At 41.6% G+C, this 18,839-nt stretch overlaps 1 gene segment (V, D, J or C); it reads right to left on the bottom strand.

Annotated features, from left to right (window-relative positions):
• Window positions 1–8,655: 8,655 nt before the first annotated feature.
• The window catches only part of LOC102696545 (Ig kappa chain V-III region MOPC 63-like), a 100,524-nt gene continuing 90,340 nt past the window's right edge, over window positions 8,656–18,839 (bottom strand). Inside the window, 2 exon segments of the V gene segment in view lie at window positions 8,656–9,210; window positions 14,132–14,176. Coding sequence covers window positions 8,888–9,210; window positions 14,132–14,176 — 368 coding nt within the window.

Here is an 18,839-nt window from a genome sequence, read left to right as displayed (position 1 = left end):
AATCCTCCCTCCATCTGAAGGAAAAAACTGGCAAGACTGGAGAAAACGGGAGCCTCAGTTTGTGAAATTAGTGCTTCTTGCACTCAGTTTTTAACATATGTATTATATTTTACTTAAGGATGGTTTACAAGGTTTTCTATTCAATTGTTGTAAATACTAAAATATGTTTGGAATGGGAGCTGAATAGCAGTGTATGTGCAAATTGTGATCTGGAAGGGCCCCTTTCAAAGATCCTGCCTAGGGCCCCCAGAAAGCCAGAGCCCTGCTTGCCAGAAAAGGATCTGACTCCCCTGCAAACCTGTACTGGATAAAAGGTTACAGAACGCATTGATGGATGTTAATAGTTATTCTTTGGCACCAATAAAATTCTTTAGTCAAGCCAATAGAGTTACTTGAATTGAAATGTAAGTGTTTTTTTCTTTAAACCAAGAGAGTTGTGCATGCGTCTGACTGATTTTTAACCCAGAGAGCAGTGTTTACCTGGGTGTTTCTAGTATCAACCCAGATAGCACTTTGTGTCTGAGTGTTTCTAGTGTAAACACACTGGGTTTAAATTGTAATATAGGACAGGCCACAGCAATTTGGGTGACTGAGGAGGGCAGGTTTTTCCCCACAGGCTGGTGGGGAATATTGTTCCGACAGGAGTCTCCATCTTCTTAATAAATGGTAAAGATCAGTTTGTTCAACCTCAAGTAAATTTGCTGCATTCAGAGGAATACCGGAACAAGCCAATACCAATTTTTCCAGACAGAATGACTTGGCTACACTTCACCTGGATCAGATTTAATTGTATCTCTCACAGTCATAATGTCTGCTGCACAGCAATTGAAGATCATGTGATGAAACAGTTTGACCTTTCATTGCAGTCCAGTCTGGCACTGACCTGCAAATCTGCATTAGAGGGCACTGTTTGAGAAGCTTTCACACAGACCTGAGTCTTTATGGCTGGATTATGAAGTTTTCTAATGTGAAGGCAAAGGATGACTGATGTGTTAATGCCTTTTTCAATACTAAGAATTAATTGTATCATCTTAGATTTTTATTAGTACTACATATATTGGACATTTTACAAATATTAACATCACACTATATAGACAATCTTGAGATAAGTAAGGAATACCTTACAAACAAAAACAAGAAGCAAACATTTTACCAATATATCATAATTTAGCTTAGAAAGGAAAATTATAACAATAATAAACGGGATCTCTCTTACTTCAAATTTATAGCAAATCATAACTTACAAATTACTGCACTGAAACTTCATAGAAATTAATTTTAGAAATACAGTAAATATGAAATTAAGCAGAAAAAAAATAAAAACAAGTGCACTCAATAATGAGGTGAGGGGAGGGAGGTGAGATCAGTAAGGCTGAGCAGGTGACAAAGTTTTATGAAAAAGTGTTCTATAAATTAAATCATAGGTTTTCTGAAGGCAAAATCATAAATTACATCTTCATATAATAGTAGTCGACCCACTGCATGATTGATGCTCATTTTTATATTTCAAACTATTACAACAAATACATAGTTTGTAAGACAAGTAAAAGGTCAATTGTAATGTTTCATTATATGTTAGTTGTAATTAAAGCTCACAGTGTTTGATCATCACAATCATGGTGATAAACCTATGTTAACTCACCTATTTCTTCCTTCAACTAAGACATTACCATGACAAGATTGTCCAAATACCAGAAGGAATTCCAATAAAAGCTGGGTGCTGTTTCACAGAGTAAGATTAGTCTATTAACCAGTCAGCTTGTGTAAATGTGTTGATAAAAGTTTTTGGTTTCATGAAGCAGGATTGAATTGTATCCAGGTAAGTAACTATAGTAAAATACAGTACCTTCTATTCTTAACCTTCTCTGGGGCAGTTTGAATTAAACCTAAACTGACTCTGAGGTTAAATGCTCGTCTCACAGACCAATCAGTGATCCAGCTGATATGAGAGCTGAGAGAGAGTGGAGAGAAAGTTTAGAGATCACCCCTTACAGTTGGCAGATAATTTTTCTTTGAAAGATACCGTTTCAGCCAACTGGTATACTTTACATTTACAATCTGTCAAGTCCCTGCATGGTTAACATGCAGGGACTTGACAGCTTGTGCAGCTCAGTGTTAAAAAAACCCAGACTATGTGAAAGGCTGAGATTTCTTGTGACTGGTGCAGTTTTTTACTGTGTGTTGTACAATGAGGAAAGTGGTGTTTGCAAGAGAACAATTTTTAATGCATAACATAACATTTGAACATACCAATTAAAGAAAATGTCATGTTGCAAATTGAGGGGGCACCCTGGCAGGCTCAGGGCCCTAGGCAGTCACCTAGTTCACCTATACTCAGGGCCAGGCCTGGCCTACTTGGACATTCCAAGCTTGGTGATCCAGAGAAAAATGATTCTGTATTTTCATGCATTATTACTCTAAATCCCAAGAAGTGTGTTGTATTTGTGTTATAGAATGTATTTATCCTCGTGTGTTGCTGGTAGTAAAAAGATCTAAGTTACAGATCTGTACTTACATCATCAGCAGAATACGGTAATAGAGTGTTTTGTTATTGGTTATAAATCATGTTCAGATATGTAGCACTGCAGATATTATCATCATCATCCAGCAGAGGGCAGTGCTCAACACAGTGTCTTCAACCTCTGCCTGTAAACTCTTTTACTTTTTATCGAGTGTCTCTCCTCTGACCTGGATTGCAAAGAGGGAAGAGTGTGCTGGTTGCTCACTGAATTCATCTTGCCAGCCTGGGCAGCTGTGTTTTTTGTTGTGTCTGTTCTTCCTTTCTTCAGCAGCCATTTTGATACAGTGACCGGAGTAGCTAGTTTTCAGTTATATCAGAATATGAGACTGCTTGATGCCATCAGCGCCTCTAGCTGTTCCACACGGTCCCAACTGAGTGCTTCTGCTCCTCCTCCGGTAACTCTGCTCACTCACACTCTTCTCCTCCAGTAACTCTGCTCACACACACTCTTCTCCTACAGTAATTCTGCTCACTCACAATGGAGTTTATTTAATTAAAGTTCGGGAGGGATGACAACAACCACGCTCAATCATCCCCAGCTGTCAGCGATTAGCAATCACTCCCTTTGTCCTTCCTCCACCGAATGCTATAAATACCAAATGCAATATCTCCCTCTCCCTCACGTGCGACTTTTGTATCCCACCTCCATCCCAACTCCACCTCTGCAGCTGCCCCTTGGTTACCTTGCGGGGGGGTCCTGGCCTCCTCGTCCTATGGCCAGGAGGTTGGCCCTCAGCCAAGTGGGTTAAGCCAAATATTCACTCCACAATAGTTCGCCACGCTCTGATTTTGGGGCGTTGTCATTCCTCGTGAACTCCTCTCCTCCAGTAACTCTGCTCACTCACACTCTTTCCTACAGTAACTCTGCTCACACACACTCTTCTCCTCCAGTAACTCTGCCTACTCACACTCTTCTGCTACAGTAACTCTTCTTACTCACACACACTCACATGTCCATGTCGTTTCAGTGATTTCACACAAACCAAGGCTATTTCCCTTTGAAGATTCAGGTTCTCTAGTCTGTATGCAATAACTCAATCTGATGTTCAGGTGTTCTAAATAGTATTCTGTATCAATTGACTGATGAACAGGCTTTGTGTGTCTTTACTTCCTGTCATTTACTTTACCCAAATCAGGGCTGAGGAAGAGCTTATACCATACAGAAACTGCCCTGGTCAAAGTCACTAACGATCTTCTAATACAGTAGTTTCTGATTCTGGTTCTCTTTCTATACTCATCCTTCTTGATCTCAGTGCTGCTTTTGACACTGTTGACCATAACATCCTACTTTCTCGTCTTGAGACTGTGTTTGGAGTTTCTGACACTGCTCTCAGATGGTTCAAATCTTACCTCACTGATCGCTGCCACTTTGTCTCTCTTAATGGGTACAGGTCTGAAATTAATTCTTGTTAAGTCTGGTGTTCCTCAGGGCTCAATACTGGGCCCCTTGCTCTTCATCATTTACATGTTTCCACTTGTTCAGCTTTTAAGATCACATGGCCTCAGCTTTCATTTCTACGCTGATGCAAATATACACCCATACCAAACCTGACACTGATGTGGCTGTCTCTATTCTATCTAATTGCATCTCTGACATAAAAATTTGGATGACTCAAAACTTCCTTCATCTTAACTGTGACAAGACTGAAGTCATGCTTAGTGGCACCCCCATCAGCTTCGTAAAGCCAGTCCTTTAACTCTATCTATAGATGGTTCTGTACTTGAACTTCAATCTAAATTGAAAAACTTTGGGGTTATATTCGATTCTGGCTTAACATTCGACCAACATGTGCAGCATACTGTCAAAACATCTTTTTTTCACCTCAGAAATATTGCTAGACTATGTCCTATGCTATTACTAACTGTGGCTGAAAAGCTGATCAACACATTTGTGTTCTCTCGAATTGACTACTGTAATGCTCTACTTGCTGGAGTATCTAAATCTACTTTGAACAAACTGCAGTACAGCATGTCCAAAACTCAGCAGCCAGAATCCTGACCAGGTCTAGTGCAAATGATCACATTACTCTTATCCTGGAGTCCTTACACTGGCTTCCAGTCAAATTAAGTGTAGACTTTAAAATCCTCATGCTCACCTATAAGGTTCTACATGGCTTGGCACCTCAGTACCTGTCTGAACTATTACTGCCCTACTCCCCACCTTGCAACCTTCGTTCTTCTAATTCTGCTCAACTTACTGTCCCCAAAGCCCATCTACATTGTATGGGTGACAGGGCCTTCTCCTGTTATGCCCCCAAGCTCTGGAACTCTCTCCCCAAGGATATCAGAGAGTCACCTTCTCTAAACTCCTTCAAATCCAGACTCAAAACCCTCTTCTTCAGAAAAGCCTTTACTTAACTGGTTCCATTCTTCACCCCTCTGCTTTTCTTAGTACCACCATCCACGGTCTCCTCTATATATTGTAATTGCATTTTATCTTGTGTATTCTTTTTATTTATTGTTGTTGTGATTCTGTAAAGTGCTTTGAGAAGCCACCTTTAAAGGTGCTATATAAAATAAAGTTTATTATTATTATTATTATTATTATTATTATTATTATTATTATTATTATTATTATTATTATTATTATTATTATTATTATCCCAGCTGACAACAGGCGCAGGGCAGAATACATGCTAGGTGGGACACCAGCAAACACACACCAGGGCCAGTTTTCCCAGAAGCTAAGTCAGCTACCAGTACAGTAAAGAAATAAGTAAAGGTTGAAACCTTCACTTGTTCCTTTGCAGCCTACACATGCTGACACAGCTGCCAACTTGAACTACCAATACAGTATGTCTTTGGACTGTGGGGGTAAAACGAAGAATCTGGAGAAAACCTACAGTAAGCAAACCTGAGGAGAACATTCAAACTTCACACAGATATCAACCTCAGGTTCAGAATTGAACCCAGGGTCCCAGTCCTGTGAGGCAGCAATGCTGACCACTCCTATCCCACTCAGAAATTTCACCCTACATATACAGTATATACACACACACATTACTAATGACTGAGCATGGCAAATTGTCCAATTTCAGGAAAGGTTCCATTTACACACAGATATTATTGCTACTGTACTATTATTATTACTACAATACAGTTTATGGAATATTAGTAAATACATTAAAATGTAATCACTTATAACTAAGAAATGTATTTAACACCGTTAAACATGTCTTCACGGCACATTCACACATACTGTACATCAGTAAAATTAGTCACACCTCATAAGAGATGCTTAAACCACCTAATTACTGAAATATGTAGTTAATATTTATAAGCCCTCAGTGACTTTTTATATAAAGTGTTATTGGGAGTTATGTTTAAAACATTCTGACCAGACCCATGACCTGCTCTCTTGCTTTCCTACTCATGAACAGGTGCAGTTCTCTGTCACCCCCACAGTATGACACCTCCCTCAACCAGCCCATTCTCCCCTTGCTAGGCAAATCAGCCCAGCTGCGCTCAGCTCAGACTGTCCCCGGGGTATTTATGGCTATGAAATCGCAAGATGTGGCGAGAAACTGAAGCTGTTGCTGGGAGGATTTGCATAGACAGGATGAGCCCTGCAGCTGGGCCAGGGCAGGACAGCCCAGATGGAGAAGAGTCTCCAGGGGCTCCTCTCCCTCTAACACTGCTGTCTACATCATAACACAAGGGCTGGGTTTAACTATCTTCTACTGTACCTGCTCTGAGAGTCTGTCTCTCCCTCTCTGGCACCCAAAACAGCTGACAGGTCCCTTTTAAAGACTCTAGATAATTATTAATATTCATGTGCACTAATTATTCTATTGCAGCATAACTCAACAAAGTCAAACTGTGATGAAGACTGAAAGAAACATTGAATCCACCTGATGGTTAGAAGCTTGATAATCCAGGGTCTTACTGCTGACTCTTCAGCTCACTGTATATACTCTGCAGCTAATAGTTTGTGCTCTGTCCTGTTGTTTTTGAGAAAATTGATAAGAAGGTACGGATGATCTGTGTTCTACGTCTTACCCAGACAAAATAAAATACTATCCACTACAGGGCACAAAACAAGGGCTTGATACTGTAGTTCCCAACGAATATCAATTCATTATCTGCTATTATTGTTATTGATAATTACCAATCATATCATTATGTCACAAAAGAAGTAAACACCTCAAAGTGTTTGGCATTACATAAATATTTAAACAATACCAAGCATGAATACATAAATGTTCAAAAACACAACATATACAATATAAAATAATAACTATTAAAGGACGGCAAAGAGAAAGGCAATAGGTTTAGACCTCAGGAGGACACTGCTGTTGGACCTTTGAACTAAAACCTTTCATTCAGATTGCTCGTACACACCCAGCAATATAAACATGTCTCTCATTTGTCATTGAAAACAGAACTTGTCCTCAATTGACTCAATTTATTACTCATCTATCTTATTTAAAAAAAACATATTGCAGATGAAGTGAAAAAGTGGTCTTAGTAACTTTAAACAGTTAAATTGCACAGTCCAAACTAGGATAAATACTCCTGACAGACAGTCCTATAGCCTATAAAAAATCCCAGTCTGATCTGCCAGTGTTAGTAGGAGTTTTTCTCAGGGACTAGAAAACTGTGCCTTCCTTGGAAAATTGGGTGATGGCAGATTATCCATCCCTCCATTTTCTAAACATTTTTACTCAATATAGGGTTGCAGAGGACACAGAACCTATCCCAGTAAGCAAAAGGCACAAGGACATCTACTGTATTGCAGAACAGACAAACACACACACACCAGGCCCAGTTTGCGCAGAAGCCAATTAACCTGCCACTATGTCTTCTGACTATGGGAGGGAACTGGGGCACCAGGAGGAAACCCACACAAACATGGGAAGAACATACAGACCCACCGGGAACTGAACCCAGGGCCCATATTCTGCAAGGCAGCAATGCTAACCACTGTGCCACTGTGCTGCCCTTTTGGAAGAACTACCTTTTGATTTGGATCTTGTGGATCTGACTGATGTGATAATCAGGTGTAGGTTGTTTATTTGCCTTTTGCAATATTGTTTATCTTGAGTATTGCCAGTTTCTGTCAGATAATCAGTCTCCTGCAAGATCATTTACAATTTGAAACACTAGTAAAGACCACGTTAAAAAACAAGCCATCAGGGCAACCCTTAAATGTACAGAACACTTGAGGGTAAAACTAAAAGGATAATTAAGTCAAGGTGTCACATGTAACTGATCCCTGGTGCTTGATTGCCAACCTCATGCCCCAGAAAAGCCCTGTTCCACTGAAGTGCACCCCTGTACCCCAAAACAGAACAGATAGTGACCACTGTGGTCTTCACACCCATGATCATGCAGCTCATTAACATCTCAGGTGATGACAATATGGTCATTACTGGGAGACTCAAGCTGGTGCAGAGGGTTCAGAGTGAGCAGAGAGGTGATGCTCCATTAGACCCAGAAAATCATTTAACCCCCTGAGTCTCCAGTCTCTGCACAAAAAAATATCAGTAAAACTACCAAAGAAGGATCTGCATCAGGCATCTCCAGCTCTATTCCTAGAAGACCTGAAGTATTCTGCTTTTTGTTCCAACCTGGACAGTTAATTCAGCCAATTATATTCCGAGTTACACATGGAATTCTTGTTACTGTTTGTGTAACACCGCTGCACTATCCTGACGCTCCAGGAAGTGAGACTGAGACCCCTAATCTTCTTGCTGACACAGAGGCAGATTTATCAGGTTTTTCGCATAACTGTGTGTAAGTTTTCCACCATGCAACACATTCTTACTGGCAGCAGTTCAAACTGAAGGCCAGAGGCAGCACAGCACCATGAACAGAGCTGTCTGAGGCTTGCTGTAATACTTGTTTTCATCAGTAATCACTTCTGTAAAACATGAAAGAATACCAACCATCTAATTTTTTTTTACAATTACTCCTTCATATTTTGGTTATTTTTTCTTATTTAAGCTAAGCAGTGTGATGGGTAGCAGAGAATGATCTTTTTCTGGCAGGATTCCACTTCTTTATAGAAAAGGGTGACAGTTAGACCTGCTCTGTCAGGGATCACTCAGCTATAAATAATTCACAATCAAATCAGAACAACATGCATTTATGGGGTGCAAAGGAGTTTCTATAATAAAGATCAGGACGACTAATTTCATGATTCAAAAATTCTTTATTACTATTATTTTTCTCTCACTAACAGCACATACAACAGGACTAAACAACACGCACACATGGACAGCGGCTGATGGAGAAGCTCAGCGCGTCTAAAACGTTGCTAACAAACATGTCTGAGTACTGAGCGGCGCAACAAGGTTACAGTCACAGAGATAAAGCTAAAACACAACACAGCCATCAGCAATGCAGCGCTGCCCTCTGTGTGGGCTACTCTGGGCAGTCAGATTTGTTCAGGGTCTTCTGGACAGTTGCCTGGGACCCCTGGCTGGCCTCGCAGGTCACGGAGTGCAGCGATTTCCAGTCGGCCTCGGACAGCGTCAGGGTGCTGCTCCAGCTGTAGGTGCCGTCGTTCTCCAGGAGGCCGGGGGTCTTGGTGACGCTGCTGCTCTTGGAGCTGCCGTCGATCTTCCACTGCAGGCTCCAGTCGGACGGGAAGCCCTTGTTGGCCAGACACAGCAGCGTGGCGCTTCTCTTGGTGCTCAGCTCCACAGTGGAGGGCGGCAGGAGGGACAGAGACGGCAGCGCGTTACCTGCAGACGGAAACCGGTTGGAATGAGATCAGAGAGACTCACAGCCGCCTTGGAGAGACTCTCACCGACCCACAAGGAGCAAGAACCCGAACTGTCGCAAAATAGACATTATTTCACTATTGACAGATAGCTGAAAAAAGGAAAAGGAAGTTTAGAGTTCTACACGTTTGTACAGGGTTTGAATAACTGTTTCAGGACATTCAGGACTAAAGTTCTTCAGTTGGAAATACATGTATTTAAAATTAATTAAATACACCTCATTTTGGTAATGTCTGAAAGTTTATTTCCCTAAATGTGTTTTAACCATATCTTGCTTATTGAGGACTACAAACTAAAGCTGTATCCCTGCTGCCTCCTGTGTTAAAAGCCCAACGTGGCACCTCTCGTCTCCCGCTAAATAAAACTGACCCGTAACGACATGATCGTTTCACTGTCTGCAGGACCCATCAGCACCGGCAGGTACTAACCCAGTGGACATTGATTCATCGAATATACGTATATTTACGGCGAAATTACGTCTATACGTATATATACGTCGCCTAGACGTATAATCAACGTCGAATTGCAACCGTAAAATCGACGACATGAATAAACGCATATATAACGTCGAAAACACATCTAACACAGTGCATAAGGCTTTTTACTGTAAATTACGAAGTAAATTATTTTGGCAGTAATTAATTTATTATATTTACTATATTTATTATACACGTGTAAATTAATTACTGCCAAAATAATTTACTTCGTGCACTGTGCAGAGTGCCGTATACTCCTAGTTGCGGTTAGTTCTAACTTGAGTCATACAGTAAAAAGCCTCAGGCACTGTGTTAGATGTGTTTTCGACGTTATATATGCGTTTATTCATGTCGTCGATTTTACGGTTGCAATTCGACGTTGATTATACGTCGAGGCGATGTATATATACGTATAGATGTAATTTCGCCGTAAATATACGTATATTCGACGAATCAATGCCCACAGCTTGGCATACAAGGGTTTTGCTGAGGGGGTCTTGCCACCTGCCTGAAAAAAAACAGTAAAATGTTTGAGTGCCTACAGAGTTTCTATTTTTATTTTCTTGACAAAAGTTGATACCATTTCCTGGACACCCCGTCCCCCATCAGTGCGCGGTGCCCGGGGAAAAATCTGTAGGGGGGCGTCTGAAATTCTGAGGGGGGAGTGATATTTCGGTTGAAACGGAGCTGTACGGTGCAGCTACCCAAATGAAATCTCGCAGCTATGCCATTGATTAGTGCTTCATGATAGAAGATAACGACTAGCAATCTGGTATTTGCGATGAAGTTCCGTTTCACATTTTTCGTCACTCTCACGGTTTGTATTGCCTGGAGCGAAAAGTACCATAAGCGTTCATTTTTGCAGCTACATGGACGTTCTGAATCGTTTAGAAAAAAATGTTGTAAAACCATCAGAAAGCACAGACTGCTATAACTAGTCCTAGTTATATAACGATTTTAAGTATAATGATAAACTACTGCAAGGAATCGGTCCACCTGAGCAAACAGGATCGTAATGTTGACACTCAATAACGACACTGATATGTGCAGTTCCTGGACGGATAGCCCTCCTGCCCATCAAACAGACTGAGTGACTGTTCGTGTCATTTAGTGTTGTCTGACCATTGACAAAGTACAACTATTTTTTAGGGCGCAAATTAAGTTAGGTAAATCTTTTTGCCCAAAACTGAAGGGGCGACATTCCCCCCTCCCCCCGTGATGCCAGGCCTGTCCCCATCCTATTCCATAATGTCATTATATATAATACCATACAACAGTGACCGATCCTTACTAACTGCATGCGTTAAAATTGCACATCAGCTCATAGCAGGGGGCACATAGCCGCGATGTATTATCAATGTTAAATTTCAACCATAATATCGACAACATTAATAAACGCATACGTTGAGAAAATATCGAACCCAGCATATTTTCCGGTTATATACCACAATGCATTGCTAGTATTCGTTGGTCACCATTTTGGACACGTTTTTCAAACGTAGAAGTATATCCGCAAATATCTCAGCAATCCTCTTTTGACGAGTAAGTATGAACAATAATAATACTATCTGAATACATACAGATCTTTCTTAATATTATTTTGATTAAAATAGTACGTGAATAAGCAAAAAAATGGCACATGAGCTTAGTAAACCGTTCATTTTTTAGATTATACTAAAGAAGATATTAATCATCATTTATTTGGGAAGTAATATTATATAATTTTCTCCTAGCTGCGGTGCTGAAGTCCCACCCTACATCAACAGAATAAGAAATAAAGGAGCACACAATGTGTTACTTGAAGAATGCATATGCAAGGCAGGGGGCCAGGAGATCTGGACTCTGAAAATAATAGGTTTTTGGTTCTAACTGTTAGGACAATTAGACAGGGTTTGCAAATAGTGGACAAAAATCGTCTTAACTTCCATTGTAACATTTTTTTTTTTCTTGGAAATATAGAAGTTGTACATTTTCAAATGTATATTTGAATCAAAATGTGGTTTTGAGTTAGTGTGTTAATGTAATTAGTTTTGTGTTTGTCATTACTATACTGTATATTGCCATGTTACCAGAATTTGTAGCTGAAGTTTAAGACTAGTTGTGTTTTTTATGATTATTGCCCATATGTTGATTGTTGATTGATTGTATACAATGTATAATTTGAAATACGTATGTTTCAGGTGTGAATGTGTATTTTCAGAATAAATTTCTAAACCTTATAATTGGCTTGGTTTACTTGTTTCTACACCTATAAAATCTATCTTTGATGTATAATAGACCTCTAATGTTATCCGTATAATAGACCTCTAACCATATACGTATAATAGACGTCTAAAGTTATCCGTATAATAGACCTCTAACCATATACGTATAATAGACCTCTAACCATATACGTATAATAGACCTCTAAAGTTATACGTATAATAGACCTCTAACCATATACGTATAATAGTCCTCTAAAGTTATTCGTATAATAGACCTCTAAAGTTATCCGGAACTCCAACCATATATGTATAATAGTCCTCTAAATTTATCCGTATAATAGAACTCCAACCATTTATGTATAATGAACGTCTAAACATAGACGTATAATTGACGTATAACTTTAGACGTATATTAGAATTTCATTCTAGACGAATTGTAGACCACATTTAGACGTCTAAGGTATACGTTTAATAGACGTATATTATACGTCTTTTGCCCACTGGGAAGGCTTTATAAGTACAAGACGCTACAAATAACTGTGAAATTCGCAAGTGTATTCATCTGGAGAAGAAAAACTTATGCCTGCTATGAGATATAAAGTACAAATAAAACACTTTTTTTAATTAAGTGTTTAATAAAACACTTATTGTTGGATTAAGCATTTTTGGAGCTTAATATGATGACTGTACAGTTACTACAAAAAGTTTATTTTCTTGTCTTCATTTCCGCTGTCCCTACAGCTTATTCAAAATCTTTCAAAGTGCAAATCCAAAGCAATTATGAACCCAAGAGCAGAGATCATTTAGCGAGAGATAAAACAATCGAAAACAATATTATTCAATTTTTAAACCGTCAAAGCTTCGTGTAGCCCCTGAATTGTAAAATAATTATTAACGCTAACGGGAACATTGAAACGACACTAATCTACTTCAACACTTAGCTGATCTGTACACATTGAATTATGATTTTTCTGTTCTTCAAAAAAAGATTTAAAAAAGATGCTTTATGTTAATATGTTGTAATTGAACAGCAATAACTCGAGTGCATACTGTATATACGAATTGATATTCCTGATATTTGAGTTTGGGTTCTGTCAGCCCCCAGAGTGCAGCGGGAGCGGAGACGCGGCTCTGTCTCCACACAGCCCGCGCCTGTCAGCTCTTCTCCGCCTGAAATGGACCCGAGTCAGCGGCTACACTGCGGCATCACTGGTCTCACTTGGACTGGCAGGGTCTGAACACAACAGTCTCAATCGGGTTTCAGACCATGGGAAGTGGAAACATTCCGCTGTGCGCTTTTGACACCGACTCTGTATCTCCAGTACCAGCAGGATTAATGCACATTTCACATTGAAGCCTACTCAAAATAGAAGCATTCATACTATTGTAACACAACGGGGGCTCAGGCGGGCGCCCTTGCCGCATTAGGTCGGCCCCATCCCAACTGAGGCTCGAACCCGGGACTCCCGCGTCTCTCTGCAGCGACCTAGCCCCGTGAGCTAAAGAGAGATCTCTCCACAGCCCAGTAGCTGTGGTCCTGCTATCATAGGGAAGGGCGGTGACATCACCCGCTCTGGTACGCCGGCTCTTACACAGTGCCTGTCGGCCGTAAGCGTTACACTCTCCCCCACTTAAATCGCCGTCCCCGGCGAAGGGCTATCCCACCCCGCTTCTGACACCAATTTAACGCAACGGGGGCTCAGGCGGGCGCCCTTGCCACATCTGGTCGGCCCCATCCCGACTGGAGGCTCGAACCCGGGACTCCCACGTCTCTCTGGAGCGACCTAGCCCCGTGAGCTAAAGAGAGATCTCTCCACAGCCCAGTAGCTGTGGTCCTGCTATCACAGGGAAGGGCGGTGACGTCACCCGCTCTGGTACGCCGGCTCTTACACAGTGCCTGTCGGCCGTAAGCGTTACACTATAAAGCAAACATAATAAATGGACACTCAGGATTTACACGAGATGAAGCCTGTAAAGTATCCCGCACTGTAGAGGAGCGCCGCAGCTTAGCCGGGCTGAGGCTAACCGAGCTGACACCACGCTCCCGAATCGCTCTTCTCAACACAACACTCTTCAACTTTATAAAGTAAGAACTTTAAAAAAAACGCCTAACATGAGCTTCAGAGTTGCAATTTCTGTGACAAAAAATAATTTCAGAAAAACACACAGAAAGAGCTCTGAAAAGACGGAGAGATCACTTACTTCCAACGCTCAGTCTGGTGCCGCCGCCGAAAGTGTACCACAGTGCTTGAACCTGATTCAGCGCTCGTGCAAAAACCTGCTCCCAGACCAGAAGAGCATCTACAGCGTTTCTACAGGTTTATATCTTCCTTTATCTCGCCTGGAAACCCAAGGATCCTGACGTTTAAACTATTTTATATCCAGATCGTGGAAGGTGTTAAGTACAGGACATTAATAATCTCAACATTAAATATGATCATAAAAGCGCCCGTGTTTCTCTAAGAGCCGCGCAGTCCTGCGGAATTTGTCTGCGCGGAGAGCCCGGGAGGAAGACGGCGAGGCTGCGTTGTACTTACTGCCCACACTCAGTCTGGTCCCGCCACCGAAAGTCCACCACAGTGATTGATTCTGATAGAGCGCCTGTACAAAAACCTGCCCAGCCCGCCTGGAGCTGCCCCCGGCGCTCACACTGGACAAGCTACCTCCCCGAGCTCTCTGCCCGGTAAAACTGCCTTGTTACGATTCTGGTTTTAGTGAACCGAATTATTGATACGTTTTTAAAATTTCTCACCTGTCCGTTTTTAGTGCTATTTAGTTTATCCTTATTGAGTCATGACGAACCCAGAAATCACAAGTCGCAAGCCGAGATGTCTCCCTGGACTGGACGCAGGAGTATTTTACCACAAACATTCAAAAAGGACGAGGCTGCATTTTTCCCATCAGCTTCATAAAGTGTGAACAAGAAAACATAAAACAACTGTAGCGTTTACAGGTTCTTCTCAGAACAAGGACAAGTGGAGACGGGATTAACAAACAAGCATTAGCTTTATTCGTTTACAACCACCCAAAACCAAACACAGGAGCTACACACACATGAGACTGACGGAACACGTACACATGTTTAGGGTGGTAATTACCTAACAACACACTACACTTTTACAGGACTACACAGGGCACTAGAATTACTAGGACATAATTTACACAGATAAGGTCAGCCGCTGGTCATCGTGCTGACCCTCGGACTCTCCCCGGCTACCACTCCCAGCATGCCCAGCGGTACTTCCTCCTCACCACCAGGCGAGGGCGTTACACAACAATGCATGTTGGCGTGGAGTTTTTGAGTAAATCGCTGCCTGCTGAGCTCCACTAAGTGTATGTTAATACAATGCCTGTAATGCACACTGGCAGTATGTTGTGCTCCTGTGCTATGATGTTAACTTCACACGTACAATCTCCAGCAGGGGGCAATCTGTCCCTATAACCCAGTGGTTCTCCAAGTTCTATGTTCCGCGGACCACTTACACCAAGTCACAGATGCAGTGGACCACCTACAGTATGCCTACGTCCACTTCTTCCCCTGTAAAAATCATCACCTATTAATGTACTAAAAATAACTAATATTGAATTAAATTTTATGAAAAGTAGTAATATTTTTACAAACAAAGCTGCATATCTTGCAAATGTTTTTGTTACTTAAAAAGTTAATGTGAAGAATGGAGCTGCTTTTGTTGAGCAATCAGAGAAGTGATATCTGGATCCAAGCTGGACAACTTTAGCCTCATGTCCGGAAGCAGACGAAGACATCACATCAAGCACACCTTCTGCTTCCTTGCACATCACATTCATCAAGCTCTTGGAATTAGAATTCCAGCACTGCTGGTATGGTTCACAAATTACCTCACTCACATTTTCACTTCTATTCTGCATCTTACTTGCACCTGTGCTGTCACTATCGTCGCTATATTTGCATTTCAGAGTTCCAGATTTGAGCCAGTGCTCCATAATAAGCCTTCTGCTTCTTTAAATTACACTCAGAACTTTCAAACTCAAAGTAAGACATTATAATAATAATTAATAGATGCTTATACTTATATAGTGCTTTTCTTCACACTCCACTCAAAGCGCTTTACAGGTAATGTAATCACCTGCATCCACCTTATAAGAGAAATTCAGGCTCAGAGTGGAAAGTGCCCTTTGTTCCCAGCACAGCAGAAAAGACACTGGCACACAAATACAGCGTCATCGGGCTATAACACACTCGGGACATTTGGGGTACAGGTACTATAGGGTGGTTAAGTGGTTACAGGTATAAAGGGGTATAAACCGGGGATAACTATTTACATGGCAGCCCAACAGCCCACTTCAATGTGCAACCGCACCAGATGGTCAACCCGCGCTGGCCAGTAGCCCTCAGTCCCCCCTTTGTCTCCTCCTCCTATCCTGCACCTCTCCACGCACCTCAGCTGGGCGCTCCTCGGCCGCAATATTCAAAAGTAAGAACAAAATGGTACGAACAATAAGAGCAATGGTCGAACCACACTCGCATATCAAAACGTAAACAGTGTAACCACGCAGTCATGATAACTTGTGATCCGTGGATTCACTTGTTTTCAAAAAAAAGATTTTAGATTGGGTTGGGCTGGTGACCCGTGCATCACTAACAACAATACACGGCGCCAAGGACATTACTGCCAAACTGACTCGTTTTCAATGTGTGACATCATTTCACTCGTGGTGCATAAAACTAAAACACTGAAGCAATAGGCGCTGATGGGGAAAATAAAGAGGCGAGGTGGTCTGCAATAACTCAGGCTTCATTAAAACACAAAGGCAACAGAAGGGTACAGCCAAGGAGAACGAATGGAAACTTTGTCCTTTCGGCAAACCCTCAAGCCAGCCAAGCCTATGACTAGGCTTGTGCTCGCCCCATTACTGACACACACAGTCCATCCCCTTAATGGCTGGTGAAACTCCAATACCTAGAATCAACACACAAGTCCCTCCTCCCACTTTTTACAGCTTGCAGTTCTTAGTAGCGAACACTACAATATTCTTTCCTCTGACTTAAACTTAAACTTAAACATTGTAGACTTGTTTTAAGAAAGATGATTAGGTCACCCCGTGGACCACCTGGCGCATGCTCCCAGATGACTGGTGGTCCGCGGACCACACTTTGAGAACCACTGCTATAACTAACGTAGTAGGAAACCAGCAGGTTGTTAAAGGTGGAACATAAGGATGAATTATCTTTTGTCATTTACTGTCATCTTTTCCCCATTTTTAGAAGTGTAAAAGTCCCCTTTGCAGCAGGGATAAGATTCTGTGATCATGGCAGTGGTAAGGATGCAGCTCCGACTGCTCATAGAAAACCTGTAATCCTGTCTCTTGGGGATTCAGAGCTGCAGGAAGGACATCTGGGTGTTTATGCTGATTCTTCAGGGTCATCAGGACAGTCTCGGGTAAAACACTGACCGACAGCTTTTGTATTTGGCACAAAGAGTGGAATTTAAACCCAGAGTAGATCTTCAATGCACTAGTAATACCTAATGCAGAACAGCCCTCTGTTTTACTCAGTGCACCTCAAAGTGATTTTATCCTTAGAAAGAGCTGGAAGAATAAGAATGGTCCTTGGTCTCTATGGATAAACCATCAGTCAGTCGGTTTCTATAGAGACAGGTTAAAGGAGCTTAATCTCTTCAGTCTAGAACAAGACAGACTTAAAGAAGGTTTGAACAATCTCAATCCTGACAGGGGCAGCTCAATGGACACTTCAGACCCTGTAGCTCATTGAGGATGGAAGATCACATTCAGAAAATAAAATGCTCCACCCAGGTGGTTCAGGTCCAAGGTCTGGTCTCTCCTTCAAGAAGCTTCTAGATACAATTTGAGATTCACTCGTTTGAAAAGTCACATGAGCAAGATGGACCAAATGGCTTCCTCTTGTTTACTGTTCTTTGATAATGTTATTTCCAATGCTTAGCTTGGAATTAAGAAGTGGTTGTAAAACAGAAAATGAACCCATGGTCTGGGTGAAAGAGAGACAAGAACAGAAGACTGTGGACAGCACAGACAGACAGGGCCAAGTTGTGGTGAGCATGCAGGCACGTGTGGTGCAGCACAGCCTGGGGACACCAGCAGAGACTGGTGCAGGCAGACAGTCCAGATCTGGGGTCAGAAGCAAGTGTTGCCCGATGCCATAGAGACACAGTGAAGGTACTAAGGGGAAAATGGCCAATCCAGAATCACAGTTAAGACAAGCAGGCAAAGGTCAAGCATGAGTAATACACAGGTTGTTAGCACAAAAGGGAAATCCAGGTGTGATGTGCTCAGAGCAAAGTAAGAGTCAAACATCCAAGACACAGCACAAGGTATTAGAGAACTAGGAAAGTAAGGAACTCGAGATGAGGAATACAGGGTTGCTCTGAGCAGACTCAATCACAGAGCCAAACTCTACACCAGAGCACCATGTATTGTCTCAGCAGACCTTAATTATTCTGCACCACCAGGTGTGGATGTAAATTGCCTGCAGGTAATACAGGTTTCCTATCATAAATCCTAACTGACACTGAGTGACAGGTGAGTTACCATGACAAATGCCAGCTCACTCAGCAGTCCCCCAGCAAAAGTGAGCTTAGATTATTTTACACTTTCAAAACCAAACTGACTTCCCAGTGGGACTGTGTCTTTCAGTTAGAGAGGCACTGGACAGTCTAAAGCTGAGATCTGACACTCTGCTCCTGAAGAGATACACTGATGTCTGGTTTTTAACATGCTTATAAATGTATATTTAACTCTTACCAGATGAAATCATTCACACAAAGGATAAATGAGTAAGGTGAGTTTAAAGGCACAAAGTCTGAAATGCAGAGACACAGATTACTTATTTTCTAAAAAAACATTCTGAATAAATGCTGGAATTTTGAGTCTGTCAAAATTAAGAAGTTTTCCA

This window comes from Lepisosteus oculatus, chromosome 18 (assembly GCF_040954835.1).
Source record: "Lepisosteus oculatus isolate fLepOcu1 chromosome 18, fLepOcu1.hap2, whole genome shotgun sequence".
Lineage (NCBI taxonomy): Eukaryota > Metazoa > Chordata > Actinopteri > Semionotiformes > Lepisosteidae > Lepisosteus > Lepisosteus oculatus.
The sequence above is the reverse complement of the archived record's forward strand: the minus strand, read 5'-3'. Positions and strand labels throughout refer to the sequence as shown.